At 39.4% G+C, this 19,147-nt stretch overlaps 1 protein-coding gene and 1 pseudogene across 1 annotated transcript; both read left to right on the forward strand.

Moving 5' to 3' along the window:
- Positions 1-2,700: 2,700 nt before the first annotated feature.
- LOC146617152 (F-box only protein 30-like) lies at positions 2,701-7,647 on the forward strand. Its single transcript, XM_085372512.1, has 3 exons — positions 2,701-2,755; positions 4,914-7,043; positions 7,235-7,647. Exons 2-3 carry the CDS (start codon positions 4,965-4,967, stop codon positions 7,427-7,429), a joined length of 2,274 nt encoding a protein of 757 aa, XP_085228638.1. The 5' UTR covers positions 2,701-2,755; positions 4,914-4,964; the 3' UTR covers positions 7,430-7,647.
- Positions 7,648-8,632: 985 nt separating this feature from the next.
- LOC146617153 (polyunsaturated fatty acid lipoxygenase ALOX8-like) lies at positions 8,633-11,086 on the forward strand (annotated as a pseudogene).
- Positions 11,087-19,147: the final 8,061 nt, after the last annotated feature.

Below are 19,147 nucleotides of genomic sequence, written 5' to 3' on the forward strand. Positions count from 1 at the left end.
AAAAGAGACATTACAAAAAAAATAGATAAATCACCCACAAAACACTCTTACATAGCTATTTTACATCTTCAAAACCTTACTGTCATCAATCAACGTTTTGAAAAGTCTTATGTTACTAGTCCTTATTTTGTTCCGCTTGCAGCAATGTCTGCCCTTCTCATCCAGAGCAGACGATTGATAGCCTCTCTTAAAGACAGAAAATAAGAACTGCTTAATAAGCAACGGTGAAAAGATGATACATAAATATCTGTTTTCTTGTTGAAATATTTTACATTAACCCCCTCGTGAATGTGCACAGATAGACATGGTTTTCAGGTTGGTGGGGGTGGGTGAAGTGAGAATTAAAAATAATCTACAAAGACCAAGAAAGTTTTCACAGTTCTGTGAAAAACTACGTAGTATAGACTACAACCCTCTATAAAATTAAAATTAAATGGACTCAATTAATCGATCATCAATAAGTGTGAGGACTTTTATAAAAGCCAACATTTTGGCAGTTTGCTGGTCTAGAGCATTAAGGTGCAAAAACCCATGAGCTACATCTCAGAATCTACAAGCGTCAGTTAGTATGTTTAATGTTAAAGGTCACAATTAGAAAAAGACAGGACAAGTGTCGCTTGTTTGGAAGTGAAAAGAAGATCGCAGTACAGCCTTGGTTTGTCAAGTTGCATCTGAACAACCCACAAGACTTCTGGAATAAAATCCTTTGGACAGAAAAGATCAAAATGGAGATGTTTGTCTTTAATGCACAGAACCACATTTGGAGAAAATCAGACAAGGCATATCAGCACAAACACCTCAACTCATCCCTTAAGCATGGTGGCAGACTGGCAATGATTTGGGCTTGTTTTGCAGTCAAAGGGCTTGTGCACCTTGCAGTCACTGAGTCAACCATAAACTCCTCTAGAGTCAGATGCGAGGCCATCTGTCCAACAGCTAGATCTTGGCCTAAACTGGATTATGCAACTGGACAATGATCCCAAATACAGCAGTAAATCTGCAACAGAATAGTTAAAAAAAACAAAAGAAACAAGATGTTGCAATAACCCAGTCAAAGTCCAGACCTCAACCTGAGTGGACCTGAATGCATTTTGTTTGTTTTATTTAGTTCTTTAAATTAAATGACAGTGAGACTTCGGTTGATATGATGTTGATATGATGTAAAACAGCAATATTCCCACTGCATGGGTTTGTTTCAGCACCTCGTGACAGGTGTATTCAGTTCTGCTCAGCTTTGATGTGTCCGTGAGTCAGCTCCCCCGGGTCCTGTGGTGCTGTTATGTAGGTGGCCTCGACCTCTAAACGTGGCACGTCCTTCTGTTAACAGCAATAAAGTGAGGCACAGTCCATCTTTTTCCACCTAGGAGGAGGCTTAACAAAAACAACGGTGCAACAGTGACCTCTCCTGTTTGTTAGCAATTACTGCATGTTAGTTGAAAAATGTTTGTAAAGCTGCATTCTCTTGGACATATTAGACTCAAAAGTTTATATTACTTCTGTTTTTAAAGAGGAGCAATTTTCAGTTTAGCAGGTTATTCATTTTCTTACTTTTTCGAAAAAGTTAGAATCACCAGCACATGGGAAAATCAGTAATCTTCTTTCTAATGATCGTTTAAGTCATATTTGTAATGTTTTGTGGACTTAAGGCCAGCAAATTTATTTGTAAGCTATTTTTTTGCACGCAGACATAATAAAATGAACAAATAAAATAAATATCCGGTACACATTAAGGAGCTTCCGTCATCAGTTCATACACAGCATTGTAAGGTATCCAGAAATTGCTGAACAGAAGCAAACAAGGAATACAAGTTATTATTGGAAAAAAATCTTTTTTACTAATGGTTTAATCTATATAAAATAATCAGGTTTGTATGATGTAATATGCCAGTTTTGTTAGTTAGACTTGCAGTTTATAATGAATTGAAGCTGAACTTAACTTAATTATTGGACCCTCTTGTCCATCCTTATCCACTGGTGTTGGACGAAAATCCTGTTAATCTTACAGAACCCAACATCATTGGATGGCAGCACGTATAGAATCAGCAGTGGGATGTAACTCAGTACATTCCATCAGAAACTTTACTAAAGTATTGTTTCAGTGTAATTGTATGTTGTTACTTTCTCCTTCTATTTACAATTGTTGTAAATATTGTACTCCAAACAATTTATCTCTCTCTCTCTCTCTAATCACATTATTAAACACATCATTAAAGTGATATACACACATTACTGAAGTAACATTTGTGTGTTCCTATGATATATGTTTGTGCTTCCAAATATATTTTTATAGGTTTTACAAATTTTAATGCTACAATGTCAAAATAACCCATGACATAACAGTACAGGTTTATCCTGTCATAGTTATTATAGATGTCATGATGTATAAGTGGAACTAAACAATGACCATAATGTGTCCTTTTTTAAAAAGTTTAGATTAATTGTTCAGTTAAAAACACCAGTTTTTCAGTATTGTTTGCTTTTAACATCGTTGCAAAACTCCATGTCTTCGCCTATGTAGGCAACTCCCGTGATTATTCTCAGCTTTTTTTTTTCTTTTACCCCGTATAAAACAGATGTGCGCTTTGGTCAATAAAGTTTTGAACACAAAAAAAGAGAAAGGCTGAGAGGATATGTAGCTAGCTACTGGCTATCATTAGCACTTTCTCTATAGCCGTAACTGCAGTTAACAGCTGGGTTTGTTGTAATTTTTTTAAATACTTTTGATCGGACTTTTTGCTGCCAACATTACGATCAGGTAAGAAGTGCCCTGCATGCTAGCCCGGGTTTATACCGCTGTTGTTTTGAACCGTTCAACTTCCGAGCTAGCTAGCTGTTGTTAGCTAACAGTATGAGCCTGCCTGCCATTGTTACAAAAACAAGTTGATTTGATGGTGAAGGAGCTGATGACAACAAACAAGCTTGCAGCACTGGACTCGTAATATACTACTGTACACGGTAGTGAAAGCTTCTCGTCTTTTTTTGCTCTTGTTTTAAGTAAACGTAGCGAGGAACATTAATCTAGCCACGCTGTGTTTTTGTGTTACGTTTGTTGTCAGTGAATGCGCTTTATTTGGGTCAGACATCTGAAAAGAGATGCTGGTTAAAAAAAAAAAAAGTAACTAGTATTGTTTTGTTAAAATATTGTGGATGTTAGTCGCGTGTTTGGTTATGTATTTATACATACTGCAAGGTTTAGAAGTGACGGGGTAGCGTTTAACTTTCCAATGGATTTGTTTGCATTCACTCGTTTGCCTGAAGTGGTTACAGAAACAGATGCTCTGAGTAACTTGCCACTGGCATCAGGGGTTTTTTTTTTGTTTTGTTTTGCTTTTAATCTTTTTACACGTGAGATTTAAAAATGGCTGCACAGTAAGTGTCCTTTCTACATGTCCAGCTTCGTTGGATACATTTTAGACGTGTTTCCTACTCTTAAAGATGTCACTAGCTGATCTCTGGCTACAAAATAACTTTATTTAATGTGTTCTGTTCACAACTTCTGTTAAAATCTTTAATATAATCTAGAATCATTCATTATGAGCCAACACACTTTTGCATTTTATGCCCGTAGGAAGTTAAACTTTAAGTGCACTATCAAATGCTAGTGCAACAGTGGAATTACACTGGCTATGTAGATTCTTAAAGATGAAGATTTATTTTGCTCCTAAATTTGCTTTAATACAATTTATTTGTTTTGTAAGATTTTTTTGGAGCCTTGCCAGTGAATGACATAATAGATACAGCAATGTGTTTATTATACTCAAAACGAGTATGCTGTTTTTCAGTATAAGTTCATTTGTAACATGTTATAAACAGAACACACTGCCGACTCAAATCATGCACAAAATTAGGGAGATATGTTATTCTCCTGTCCAAAATGTGAAAAAGAAAACGTTTTAGCGTCCTGCACTGACCAGGGAATTTTCCTAATAAGGTACTGTATGAGACAGCCTTTTAGGTGTGTCACGTGACTGCAGCTGAGTTTGTTATTCTTTAGCAGAGAGGGCACTGTTTCACAGTTGCCATGCAGGCTTCATTCATGGAAAGAAGAAAACTGCAGAATATTTAGGTTTGCTTTGTAACTACTGATTTTTTTCCCCAGTGCATTCATATGAGGCATGTTATGTTGTATGCAGAGGGGGCAAGTATAATGCGCCGCTCTTTCATGAAATAATATGTGACAATAAATTAAAACGGTTCGTACACTTCTTTTGAAATATACTGCAATGAACTACAGTAAAAGTCTCTTTTAAATGCAGTTTCTGCTACCTAGAAATATCATTTCTGTTGTATTACCTACTTTTCTTGTTGCACTTTTAAGAAGCTTTGATGCTTTGCTTACATGCTATTTGGTTGAAATAAAGATCTTTAGTACTGAGGCATGGCTCTCATGTGTGACATCTACTGGTTTGTTGTAGTTGTAACAACCTTTCAAGACTTGACTAAAACTCTAGGACAGCATAATACTGATTTTATAGTTTCCTTTATTTTATGTGTACAAGGAAGGGCTCAGACGGCTACTTTTTTTTTTTTTTTAATTCTTTTATCTTTAATATTTCTCATTTAGAAAGAACAGCTGTAGTAAATGCAGATATGCAATGTGCAACATACTTCATGTGGTGCCGAGATGGCGTACGTCAGTTATTGTTGTTAGCAGGTATATTCCCAGTGACCATTGTGAACTGTCTTTTCAAGATGATGCTATTTATTCTAATTGTAAAACGCAAAATATAGCAAAAAATAAAAAAAATCTTGGTTTCGTCATTTACTGTATTGTAATAATATCACACTGCATTCTGTTGCTTTTTAACTCGAGCTCCGATACTGTATTAAAGCAGTCTGCTCCACAGATGTGGAGCAGACTTTGTTGCTAATGTGTCGTCGCCCTACACTTACTGCATTTGATCTTTTGGCAGGACTGTGGACTGTCTTCTTCCAGAGTCACTCCCCATCACTCTGGTCTGAAGATGGAAGAGGACCATGTTCACTGTATTTCCTGTTTTAACCAGAGGTGCACGGTCAAAGCTGAAACAGGAGTTTCTTGCGAGCTTATAACGTGTCCTTTGGTTTGTGGGGCTGTTTTTCACTCCTGCAAAGTGGATGAACATCAACTTATGTGCCCACTGATGAGGATTCCTTGCCTAAACAGTGGATATGGTTGCCCCGCCACCCTGGTGCGCAACCAGATGTATGCTCACCTGGAAGTGTGTCCAGCTGGACTTGTGTGCTGTACTATGGAGTGGAACAGATGGCCTGTTAGCTGCCTGGATTATACTTCCTATGAAAGCCTGAGCCGTGGTGTGGAAGAGGTGGAGCAGCTGGACATGGCACTTGCCCTTCAGGACCAGCGTACACTGCTGGAGTCCCTCAAGGTGATTGCCATGGCACCTACTGCACAAGGAGAGCCACTTGTCAGTGTTAGTAAAGAGAACAGAGCGACACACTCCACTTTACAAACATGTGCTCCTAAGGCCTCCTCATTTATTCAGTCACCTTCCCCGCTGCCAGCCACTCATCAAGCACAGCCACACCCACCAGGCTCAGCAAAGGAGAAAATTTTCAGTGGAATTAATGGCTTGAATGAAGAGCACTTTGGTAAACTGTATGAGGCCACAGTTGAGACTGCAAGAAGCTTAGCTGCTGCTTTAGACTTTGTTAGCAGTGCCAGCTCTGGTGAAACCAGCGCAGAGCATGTGAACAAAGAAGCTGCTGTACAGAAAAGTAGATTGAGCAACAATGGAGACTTTCAGAATGGACTGGAAGACGAAACACCTGCAGCTTCAGATAGTTTGCATAAAAGCGGCATTGAGGAGGAAAGTGTTTGTTCAAGCTGCTTGAGTGGAAATGGGTCTCTAAACGAAACAGACGTAATGATTGTGAATACAGCCAATGGACCATTTTTAGGGGCACCTGAGGCTTGTCTTGAGACGGCCTGTCCCATTGAGGTTCAAGATAACTTGCATGCTGATGACTCTCAAGAATTACTTGCCCGTCAAATGGCACCTCCACTCCATGTCAGAAAGCCTGTGGCACAGAGGGCTGGTCATATCGTTCTAGAAGATAGAGGGCTCTTTCTTTCAGAAAACCATGGGGTCAAGAGGAACTACCAGACCTTTAGGGGCCCAAGCCAATCTTCATTTTCTAATGGTCAGATGGGTATCACTCCAGGCAGGTCATTGTCTAGGTTCCAACCCGTAATGGAGGACAAGGCAGTGGATACTTCAGAGCTAGAGCAGGATGACGACCCCATGGGTCTAGGAGAGATCGATCTGATCACAGCAGCCCTGCTCTTCTGTTTAGAGGAGTCTAGAGAGTGCAGAAGGATCTCTGATACAGTCTATATTGATGGTTACCATGTTAACTTTGGCACACAGACTTTCACCTTTCCTGCTGCAATCTTAGTAACTAACACCAGAGTGGGTGACATGGCCTCTGCTTCTGCCTGCGACCATGCTGCCCCACAGATCTCCTACCCCAGCCCTTTCCGTACCCTCCGCTTAGGTCTCGTCCTGGAAGCTCTGGAGGTCGAGGCAGTCCCCCATAACCGTTACCTCCCCCCTAACCCCCGCTACCAGCATATGTTCCCCTTTATCTGTGGTCAGTCATTCCGCCGGGACCAGTTTTCATCCCATTTCACAAATGTCCACGGTGACATTCACGCTGGTCTCAATGGTTGGATGGAGCAACGCTGCCCCCTGGCATATTATGGCTGCACGTTTTCCCAAAGAAGATTTTACCCATCTGTCCAGGGGGCAAAGGTGATTCATGACAGGCACCTCAAATCCTTTGGAGTCCAGCCTTGCCCTAAAGCAAAACTTCCAGGTGACTCCCAGTCAGACCAGTTTAGTGGGCTTCCTATTGAGATACTGTGGCACATAGCTGGATTCCTGGACAGTTTCAGCTTGTGCCAGCTGTCATTGGTATCAAGGACTATGAGGGAAGTGTGTGCCAGCCTCCTTCAGACCAGGGGTGTAGTGGACCTGCAGTGGGAGCGAAGACAAAGCCCTGGTCCTCATGGCACTGTGTCATGGCAGACGAAAAATAAAGTAAGCAGAAATCCAGTGTACTGTACTGTATACTGGTGTTTAACTATTTCTCTAAAATAGTTATTAAAATTTCTTGTTAGCACCAATGTATATAGCTATCGTACTACCTATATTAAATGCAAAGTAATATATAAAAGGCCAGATTTTAAAGATAATAAATCAAAAACTACTTTTTTTATTTACTACCCCAGGTTTGGCGATTCAGCACTGCCTTCAGCCCGGTGTTAGCGTGGGGCTTCACTGATGTCCCCAGCATGTCGAACCACCTTAAGAAGTGCCACTTCAACAATGTGGAGCACAAGACCGAGCCTGTACCCCTTCCTGCCATGTGCACCGCACGGGATGGACACTCACTCCGTCGCGTCCTACGCCATGTTAACATCTGACCAAACACAACCGACCAGTCAAAGCTGCATGAGATTCACTGCCGTAATCTGTGAATGCTGCAACTAAAAAAAAATCTCTTCCTGCATCACACTAGATTATGAAGAAGCCTTAATGAAAACACTTCACTTGCCAGGTTTGTTGTGTGTGTGTGTTTGAGGTCCCTGTGGAGAGAGAGAAATAAAACAAACATTTCACTTCGCATGGATATGATCTGAAAATACGCACTTATTCTGATAAGATGAACTATATTTTCTTGAGTACAGATATGCACAGTGGATTTATGTTATTCTATGTGATATGATATCTATATTAACAGGAATTTAAATGTTTTCACACTCTTGCCTTTCAGTAGTAGCCATGGGGAAAAGCAGATTGTTGTTTTTGTTTGTTTGCATAATTTCTGTCTGTCAGAAGGTATGCTAGCACTTTATATAATATTTGCTATTCCCTCTTCAGTGACCCTAAATGATATAGCTCTGATCTCTTTAAGTGTCAGCCAAGTGCAAACTTGTTATCTGGGTGTGTAGGATGTCCGAATGTGAGTGTAAACAGATGGATAACACAGAAATGCATGTGCTTTAATACAGTTTAATAAAGTCTTTACAATTTTTGTAAAGTTATTTCTTATTTTTGGAGGGTTTGTTTAATTTATTTATTTCTACTACTGTAACTAGGCTAGTATAGTTAAATCACAGTTAAATTATGTCTTTCTAAAACTAGTATTTCAGAAACTGTTGATCTACTGGTATTTCCTGCAGAACCATCTCTTGAGTTTAAAGAGAATGGTCTTCAAAATATCAAGTGAGCATCAGTTCCCTGGACATGTGTTTGCCATGTGTTCCCTAAACACATGGCAAATTTTGAAAGAGATGAACTATAGTATGCAGAGGCTCACCAAAATTGGACATTATAATATTTGAAAAACGTCTCATGAGTCTCCATTTCTGCTGCAATACATGTCTGTAAACATGAAAGCATGATTCATCCTGACTTGTATCAACAACTCAGACCACTGCTAGTGGTGTGATAGTGTGTGGGACAGTTTCTTGGGACACTTTTGGCCTCTTGGTACGGATTGAGCATTATTTAAATAGTGTACCCATCTTCCGATGGCTGCTTCCGGCAGGATAACGCCAATGTCGCAAAGCCGATTTCATCCCAAACTGGTGTCTTGAACGTGGAAATGAGGTCGTTGTACTCAAATGTCCTTCACAGTCACCAGACCTCAACCCAGTACAGCAGCTTTGGCATGTGGTGGAACAGGAGGTTTCATCCTGGCTGTGCTGCCAATAAATCGGCAGCAGTTTGCAGATTTTTTTGGCCATTATTGCAATCTATGAAAACACTGCATTTAAAAACTATAGCTACATCTATTATTGTCATCAACTCTAGAATAACATTTACGGTATAATTTAGATTAACCTCAGCTAAATTAATTATAAAACATTTTCACCACTTCTTTTTCTAGTCAAATATCAGCATTAAAATATTCATAAACAAATACAACAGTATTTATATTCTCCTGGTGAAAATACAGGAAAACTGTGGTATTTACTCAGTGATAAAAATCATCTACATTTTATAATTGTGTGAAAATATTTCTATTGCGTCTAGTACTAGATTTAGCATCAGTGTATTTATATTTTACATTTGCATTTAGATTATTCTTAATTCAAAAAGTACATCTACCACTAATGTTTTTGATTATTAATTATATTTAACTAATAATAATTATTCTCTTTTGGGTCTGACAGGATCAGACGGTTCATGAAAAACATGTTTCCTCAGAGTCTGTACAGCTGTTCATCCTACCTACTTGCAGGTATGGGAAAGAAGTCTGACTAAAATGAGCTACAGCTCCATCTGTTGGCCAGATAACATCACTGCAAAGTCTGGACTCAATCCCCAACTTCTACTACAGAGATATAATATACTAAATGCTGCTTCCTTATTCACAAGAGGTTGTCACAGTGGGTAGCTTTACATGTTTAATTTAGCAGGGTTTTTTTTTTTTTTTTTTGCTGGATGCACTTCCTAATGCAACCCCAAAGGGATTTGTTTCTCCTCCCGGGATCATATAGTGAAACATCATTAGCAAGTGAAGATTAAATTAACAGAATAAGCAGAACAAGCCAACCAATCATCTAGCTGGTCCAGCCAGCAGCCCACAGCCAGGCTCCACCATCAGCTAGCTGGTCCAGCCAGCAGCCCACAACCAGGCTCCACCATCACCGATGTGTGCAAGGACACCGAGCTGCAGGAATGGATCAATGAGATATTTACACACGGCGTCTTAGGAAACAAACTCTCTGGTAAATAATAAATACCCTTAATTATATTTGTCACATAAAGCCTAGGTTATAATGAAAAATATAGTGACTGACAGTGAGCGTTCTGTTAACAGGGTTTCCGGCATCCTTTAATACTGTTGAGGAGGTGATCAAGTTTATCACCATGGTGATCTTCACAGTGTCAGTTCAACATGCTGCACTCAATAATGGACAGGTATGACAGCACGCTATGTAATTATGTTTGATCAAGTACAGTGAGTCTTTGCATCTCCATTAAGGAATTGATTCAACTGCCTTTTGGCCACAGAGAAGTGTCTCTATTCTATTCCATGTTTCCCTGGTTTGCATTTTTGTAAAGGATACATACTGCAGCAGATCCAGAGAAACACCTCATAATTTAACAAGAAATTTAGGAGCATTTGGCTGAGTCAAGTCATTCCAAGTTACTGCACCCAGTTCTTTGGATCATTGTCCCATCATGCTGCGATAAGCTGAGTTATCAGATTTTATGCAAACATGTGAATGTTGTCAAATTCTGACATTCTGAAACCAACTACATTTTCCAGATATTCAACTTTCACCTAATGTTATCATAAGGTGAAGCAAAAATCAAAAAACACACATTATGGCACGCAAAATCTTGGACCACATTTATCATTTATATAACTATATAAAACATTTAGTAAAATCTGCTTTGTCAGTTATTCTCTCCGACTATAATTCCCTTTGCTTTATGTATCAGAAAAACATAATAGAAGAATAATAGAATTTGCTGTAGCTCTGAAGATATTGGTGGATAATGTTTAACATGAGAACAGATATCTACCCTTATTTACATAGATACAATAGCTATGTCCTTTGTTTGAAAAATAAAGCAAGTCATTTATAAAAACTTGTTTCATTCTAGTTTGACTACAGCTCCTGGATGCCCTATGGCTCAGGCTTGCTTCACAAACCTGCTCCAACCACAAAGGGGCAGTCAAGCATGACGACATTATTGGAGACTCTTCCAAATATTGGGGAGACAGTAAAGTTTGCAGGAATGCTTTGGGTACTTTCCCACAAGTATACAGATGTGGTATGTATCTTTTTTGCTTTTCATGCTTTATTTATATTCCTTTAAAAAAAAAAAGAGTATCACAAATAAAATATTTTTAGTCTGACTAACTAACTTTGCTTCTGCAGGTTCTGTTGGGTCAGTACCCTGAAGAACGATTCGATGAACCTACCCCGAAACAAATGATTAAAGAGTTTCAAGCAGAGCTGTCCTACCTCAGTGAAGAAATTACAGCAAGAAATTCTCGGCTTGAAGTACCCTACACACATCTGAACCCGACTGAAATAGAGAACAATGTAACCATTTAGTCAACAATACATGGTATCCTGCTTTCTTTGTCTATAATTCTGGTACATATAGTACCAAGTGAGGTGACGCTGGCAGCTTCTCAGGTTTTATATGTTAGTTGTATCATGATAAATAGGCATGTTCATTTTTTGTATCTACTGTGTATTACATAGATTAAGAGATTAGTTTGGGGACATTGGGGGACTTTTTTTTTTTACAATAAAATGATAAAATGGTTTTTAATTTGTTAGAATTTCATGCTTTTTAAAGAATATACATACAATTAAAATAGTTTGTTCCTATACGCCTAAAAGTAGCATGCACATCTGAGACTATCACTCCTTTTTTTTTGGTTGTAGGAGGCACATGATTGACACATAGTGTGTGCATAGCTAATGTTACCAAGGATATGTAAAGGTTAGTTCTTCTTTTACAATGCTGAAGATTTAGACTGTGAGCCAATGTAAGGTTTATAGCACAGTTGTCTAAAATAAAAAGCACTGGTAATTACCAAAATCATTTTTTATGTTTCTGTAATGGTTAGTGCAGCAGTATGCACGAGCTGCATTGTAAGTATTGTTATCCATTAATTTTCAAATTTACTGTTTTATAAAAAAAGAAGAAGAAATAGTAAAGCTCATTATTTTTTAATTAAGATACCAAATTTTATTATTTACTTGCATTCCTGAACAGAAAAAAATATATGCTTGGTTCAAGTCCAACGTGTTGGCTAAAATTTGGGTATAAAAATGTGAACTCACTTTATTTCCCTAATAACAATATAATTCTTAATTTTAAACAACTTTTTGGGAAATTTCTAAAATATTTATTTTGTGTTTTCATGACAGATGGCCTAACAAATATGTTAAGCAATGTACAATATACATTTTTTTCACTTTCTTTTGAAAGGAGGAAATTTATTCATGACAGAACGGTGGGAACAATCACTCTTTGTGTAAAGCTGTATGTTTTAATTTTCATCTTGCTGTGACATTAAATACCAATAAAGAAATACTAATGAGGCGCAGCAAATTCAAGCATTAAAAATCTCTTTGCATCTCTGATTTCTTTTTCTGTAGTTTCCACAATGCAATCATGGGTAAATAAAAGCTAAAGGTGACAACAGCTCGCACACATTACGCATGTGAGCTGTTGTCACTAGACCACATATACAGTACATCACTTTATGTGGAACAGAAAGGGGAGTGGACAATTTCAGCCGAACATTCAGACAGTGATTCTCAAAATAAATCTTGGAAAATAAACTTTTATATGTAAATGTTATTCTTTGTAAATAAGGACTGTGACTTTAAAGCCTGTAGATTTTTAAGATGTTAATCATTATCTGACTTTTATCACGAATCAGATTATTTTCCTGGTGATGCCTGAGGGAGGTGGATATCTTGGAAGAGAAGAAAAACACACCCGAAACAAACATCTTGCCTGACCAGTACTGTTTTCCAGTAATGAGAAACAGATTTTATGTTCCAATACCAAACTTACATTTAAACTTTGACAACACTTTCAAGTTAAATCATCTGAACTCATGTTAAATAAGTCACGGTTATCTATTGTACACTGTATCATACATTTGTTTAATATCATTTTAGGAATTGTAGGAATGGCTGTCACTATGTGTACTTTGATTTTTTTTCCCCTATATTTTAACTTGACTTTGTAGATATTAACATACATACATACAGACACACGCACACACACACACACACATATATATATATGTGTGTATATATATATATATATATATATATATATATATATATATATATATATATATATATATATATATATATATATATATATATCCCTCATATCCCTTTGAGGCAGTCAAAGGGCTAAAGTGACATCCCAGGTTGGCTCAAATGGCTGTTGCCACAAAGGCAAAGACTAGTGAGCTTCCTGAATAGCCTGCCACAGGTATGCGTTTATTTATACCTTACTAGGTGTGGCCAATTAGCAACAGCTGAACACATTGAGGAGATTAGGGGCTGCAGAGGGGCGTAACACCACCTCACTCAAAAGGGTTCCTCTAGGACCCCTAAATTTGTTAAGCCAAAGCCAAAACTTGAGCAGTTTATTACCTGCTCTCCTGACACAAAACTAAATACTCAAATTCAAATTCAAATTTTATTTGTCACGTACACAGTCATACACAGTACGATATGTAGTGAAATGCTCGCATTTCTTAACTTGGCATCTTTAAGCAAGGATGCACCTGCATTAGGATTTAAAGTTGCCACACTGAATGCACAAAGACTAACATGTGCACTGTAACAAAAAAATAATTTCCCCCAGGGATCAATAAAGTATTCTGATTCTGATTCTGATACTGAAGGAACAACATTTGTCTCCTATATATGATACACCTATATATGCACTGTCAAAGATACTTGTCTTTGAGTGAAGATTTAAGGTGATAAGACATATAAATAACTGCAACTTGAATCTGTACTGAGGCTCAGTATTTGACACAGTTCATGTTCACTGCTGTAATAGCTAATAATGATTAATATAATAACTATAATATTGGCCATATTATATGAAGGAAAAAATGTCCATCCCGGTTTTCCCTCCAAGGCACGAGCGATAAGCAGAGTTCTGTCCTTTCCTTCTAAGATTCCTAATTATTTAAAGTAACACTCAGGTATGCCATTCAGCTGGGTTAGTTACGACGTCGGGAGCAGCTTGGGAGAACAAGGAAACACAGACTGCTTCTGGTTGTCTTCCCAAATCGACTCAAAGGTTTATTTAGTACATAACAGCTTATATAGAGGAAAAAAAGGTTCGTGTGTCAGCAAGTTCTCAGTTCAAACCGGTACAGACCAAATAAGGAAACGTCTTCCTGCCTTGTGAGCAAAGAAGTATCCTGTGTGTAGTTTATCAGTTCAGCTACAATTTATGATCATCCCAGCAAAATACACTCCTAGACATAGAATACAGAGTTCTTTCATTAGTGAATTCTGAAACAAACCACCTGGCCTTTAACGAGCCTTTTTCTAAGAGATAAGGAAGGGAGGATGGGAGTAAGGAAGTGGTCTCGTCTCTGTGGTGTTTTCGACCTTGGGGTACCAGCCTGTGAGTCTTACACATTAATTCTTGGGTCACAGAGAAAGAGAAAAACAACTATTAAATGGGCCTTATTGAGTAACTCTTTTCTGTATAATATCACAATAAAACAATATCCTGTAAATGCTACCATGGTATCAAAATATCACAACAGTTCTCTCCTTTTATCATGAAATGATAACATAGTATAAAGACAGAATGTAATAACATAATATAAAGACAAATCATAACTGTAACTGGTCCTTCGAGCAAGCTTAATATCAAAAATTCTGAGAGCGTATACATGGTATCACACAACAGACAATAATCATCAAAAACATGCTGCAACGGTTACAAAGGCTACAATTAGTTCCCTCCATTTTCCAGACGTTTCCTGCAGCCACTTGTCTAGCCACTGACCGTGGCCTGTATCGGCAATTAGTTCTATCTTCAATGCTTCAAGTCTATTCATAGCTTGTGTGAATGAACCGTTAGGAGCGGTATTATTGGGAATGAAAGTACAGCATACATCAACGGTTACTAGACCACAGGTACCGGTCCAATTAACAGGTAAAGCTAATCTAAGGGTATTATTGCACAACCAATAAGCATGTGGGATTGGTCTGGTCAGGCGCGTGACCATGTGTGATTTAACTAACTCCCCCCAGTCAGTATCATTTAATACACCGTCTGGGGGAACAATGATCGAGTCTCTGCTCGAACTTGAACTGTGTGTGTGTTCCTCCAGATATGATACAACTTCAGCCACAGAGACAGCTAGCCATGTCTCATTACAGCGTGCACCTGGGGAGTCAGAGAAGAATGTGTAGTTATCCTTTGTATAATCTATGTGTGTGTCTGGGCCAGTTAACTTTAGTCTGCGCAGACATATCATACTAGTATTAAAATGGAGAGGGATCTGTCCTAAGGGCAGTGAGGGCTTTAACCTATTCTTGGGGCGTTTCATTGGGGCTCAGGTCCCTGCGGTGTCATTAGATAACTTCAATAATTCGCCTAATGGAGTCTCAGGGTTAGTTGGTGTGTGTGTGTGTCTAAGTAGGCAGTCGAGAGGGCTCAGAGTCAACTGTAAAGCGTCTTTAAAGAGAGCATTATCTCCGCCGATTTTCTCTAGTCCCTCAGTGAGGGGGAAACCGGATATGGGGTATCCTACTATTACCTGTTCCGGATTACCTTTTGAACAGACATAACAGTTACTGTTTCCTAAATCACGAGCGGCTGTTCTGGCATTTTCATACCAGGAGTTGACTCCTATTCTAGAGGGCGCATAAGATGGTTTATTAGTGGCGTCTATGTTGCTATTTACTGATTTTAGGGAACGTAATGAGTGCATTAAGTAGGTGTCTTGCAAAATGGAGCATGAGGTATCGTCAGCAAAATATGACCTGCAGAAATGTGAACATGGTTGCAGTCTACAATACAAAATAGCAAAGAGAAATCCTAAGGTTAATGCGATAGATATGATAAATAACCTAAATATATAAGAAAAACAGTTCTTCAGTCGTCTCCTGGCCTGGTCCCAGGTTCGAGAGACACAGAATAAGCGTCGTGTGATGACAATGGGCATTTCATTTTCTCCATTATCAGGATGGAATGAGTCTAGCTTTATCAGGTTAGACATCATGTGGTACTTTTGGCTTTCTGTTCCTGCTGGATGTTTGAGTACCTTGTTGTTGTTCTTTCAGACGTTGTGTGTTAATCAGTGATTGCGTGTGTGTATGTACATTGGATCCTGGCGCTGGCTCGCCGGAGATGTCGTCTACCCGTGTGTTTATTTGTTCTGGTTCCGGGCGTTGGCCCGCCGGAGATGTCATCTGCTTGATCCGACGCCTGAGATGGTCCGATTGGGCTGGTCTTAACCCTGCTGGCATGAATCCACTGAGGTTGTCCGTCTGTGAGGATGCTGGTTCTTCGTCACTGCCAGTACAGTCTGGGGCTGGAACACGCGCGGCCTCCCAGAGTGTCCTTGGTTTTAGTGACTTCTCCAACACGCATCTCCTTGTCTCCACTGGTGGAACTGTGGAGGGGAAAGGCTGAGAGAGACAAACTTTCTGATAGTTATTATTCAGTGTTTCTACCAGGTTGTGAACATCAGTGGACAATGCAATATACATCACCTTCTACTAGCGGTGCCCCTCTGGAAGCTGACCATGGTGTTGGAAATAATCTTATTTCAAATGGAGATAATTTGGTTACTGCAGATGGAGTCATTCTAATCTCACAGAGGACTTGAGGAAGTAATTTGACCCAGGTCATTAAAGTTTTAGCACACTTTTGAATTACTTCTAATGTGAATGAAGATCCTCTATCACTGTTAATCTGGTGAGGTATTCCGAATCTGGGTATTATTTCATTGCTCAACTTTTGACAGACTACTTCTGCAGTTTCTTTTGATGTTGGATAAGCTTCTACTCATTTACTAAATTGATCCACTATTACCAGTAAGTACTTGATGCTTCCTTGCGCTGGCATATGTGTAAAATCAATTTGTAATGTATGAAATGGAAAATCTGGTTGTGGTAAATGCTGATGTTTTGCTTTTGATTTTCCTACATTAGTTCGTGCACATGTTAGACAGGTTGCTAATATGCTTTTACTGCATGTGATGTTTTCTCAATTACAAATCTTGATTTTATTGCCCCTATTACCCCTCTTTGTCCGACATGACTCACACAGTGAAAATGTCGGGCAAGGACTGGCATCAGGGAATATGGGAGGGCAATCAAACCCTTAAGATTTTGTATAGGCCATCTCTGTCATCTAAGGTACAGTCATTATTCTCCCAATAGGTGTAATCACATGCAGAGGCTTGCTCTTGTATAAATTTTAAATCAACATTTGTTTCTAAATAGTCTGGGAGTGTAACAAGTGGCAGCTGTAGGGGCACAGATAATACTTCCTGCGGAGGTGGGAGCTGTGATGCAGCTGCAGCCTTGGCTGTCACGTCTGCTAAAGCATTACCTGTTGCTTCGTCTGTGTCAGCTGTACTGTGTCCTTTCGTTTTTACAACTGCAACGGCCGATGGCAGCTGTATAGCCTGAAAAAGTCTTTGAACAAAATCACAATTTAGCAATTTATTTTCCATCAGCAGATCTAAATCCTCTCTGTCTCCACAATGTGCCAAAGTCATGCACAACGCCAAATGCATAGCGGCTGTCTGTGTAAATCGTCACATGCTTATCCAAATGTAGCTCACAGGCGCGTATTAAAGCCATGAGCTCTGCTTTTTGTGCTGAGTGAAATGGTAATGAGTGAGCCTCTAGTATGATGTCAGGCACTGTTACCACTGAATAGCCACAAAGAAATGAGTTGTCACTCGGCCTTGAACAGGACCCGTCCACATAAACCGTGGCTGAGTCTGGGATAGGTGTTTGCTCTAAATCTGGACGTGGTGCTGTGGATTCCTGTATACGTGTCATGCAGTCACGAACGTCAAGCCTGTCTGAGCCATCCTGTCGGTCAGAAGAACACAGCATAGGATCAATAAATGTGAGATTTGCATATGTTGTTTAGTTATGTTTGCTAGAATGGTCGTGACCTGGTGATTGGTGTGTAGAATAGTGTCATGTGAGAGTGTGAGCTTCTCGCAGTCCCTTATCATGATAGAGCAAGCTGCTACTGCCCTCAGGCAGGCCGGCATTCCTGAACAATTCAGGCAGCACCTTTGAGTGGCGGAGGTCAGCACTCCCTGTAATGCATTGAAAGAGGCAGTCATTTCTGTGGACCACAGTATTCGAGGAGGCTTGTCTTTTTTTACAACAGTCACGCAGAATGTGGTCATGAAAAGAACAGTCTGGTATCCACTGTCTGCAATAGTTCACCATGCCCAGGAAGGACAACATTTCCTTCTGTGTAGTGGGCCGAGGGACAGAGGTCACAGCTTTGACCCTGTCTGCAGTCATGGAACGTTTTCCGTGAGACAGTGTGAATCCCAAATATTGAACAGAAGTCTGACAGTACTGCATTTTCTTTGCTGATGCTTTGTGGCCAGTCTTTTGGAGGTGCTGGAGAAGCATGTGTGTAGCAGTTTGACATAGTTTTTCACTTTCAGCACAGAGGAGGAGGTCATCCACATGTGGATCAGGGTGCAGCCCTGGAGGAGTGCAGCACCATTGAGAAAGCAGCAGAGCCGTCTATCATGCCTTGGGGCAAACGAGTCCAAGTGTACTGCTTATTTCTATGTGTGAATACAAATAACGGCTGTGTGTCTTCATGAGAAAAAGGAGCGGAGCATAAATCCACCACGGTAAAGTGTGTATGCAATGCATGTCAATATGCTGTGAACATCTGAAACGAGAGGTGGCAGAGGAATGTTGACTGCATTAATTTGCCTTAAGTCTTGTATGAAACGCCATACGCCAGGTTTGTTAGGCTTTGGCACAGGATTGACAGGAGTGTGGGCTTTATTACTCCTGTAGTCAATAAATCTCCTATGATGACATCTAGAGCTGCGGCTTTTTCCGTGGAAAGGGGACATTGCTTGACATATACTGGCTTGTTGTTTTTTTTTGTTTTTTGTTTTTTTTTTTTGTTTTTTTTAGCTGTGCGTGATAAGGTATGCAGTCAATAAATCCTATATCATTCTCACTTTTAGACCATAATGTCATATTCTGGTATTCAGCTGGCAATGTAACTGCAGAAATAGTACAGTGGATAGGGTAGGTTAGATCTATGTGTCGACATATTTCGTAACCTATGTCTGAGTTATGTAACAAAATCACTGTTTGACCTTCACTTGTGTGAGCAGTTATCATGTTGTTGAACAGTGTGAGAGAAACAAAAGTGTGGCTCCCAGTCATGGGATTACCTGTTAGTGGCGTCTGTACACGTTTTTTTTTTGGCACAGTGTGTGACATAGAGTACCGGACAAAAGGATGTTGAGTTCATTCTCTGCTGAGGGTCCAGCTGACACAGAGGATGTTCCTTCTCCATCATGTCGGTACATAGGGCAGAGAAAACATAAGCTGTTATCAGTGTCAGCAAACATTTCACCCTTTATG

The sequence above is a fragment of the Diplotaxodon limnothrissa genome, linkage group LG15, assembly GCF_057381915.1.
Source record: "Diplotaxodon limnothrissa isolate DT_005_m linkage group LG15, D_limnothrissa_male_GT1.1, whole genome shotgun sequence".
Lineage (NCBI taxonomy): Eukaryota > Metazoa > Chordata > Actinopteri > Cichliformes > Cichlidae > Diplotaxodon > Diplotaxodon limnothrissa.

Bases quoted from the DNA above. Each gene is read 5' to 3' on its own strand.
- LOC146617152 (XM_085372512.1), top strand. From the start codon at position 4,965: ATGGAAGAGGACCATGTTCACTGTATTTCCTGTTTTAACCAGAGGTGC. The intron at 7,044-7,234 runs GTAAGCAGAAAT...TTACTACCCCAG, and splicing joins CATGGCAGACGAAAAATAAA to GTTTGGCGATTCAGCACTGC.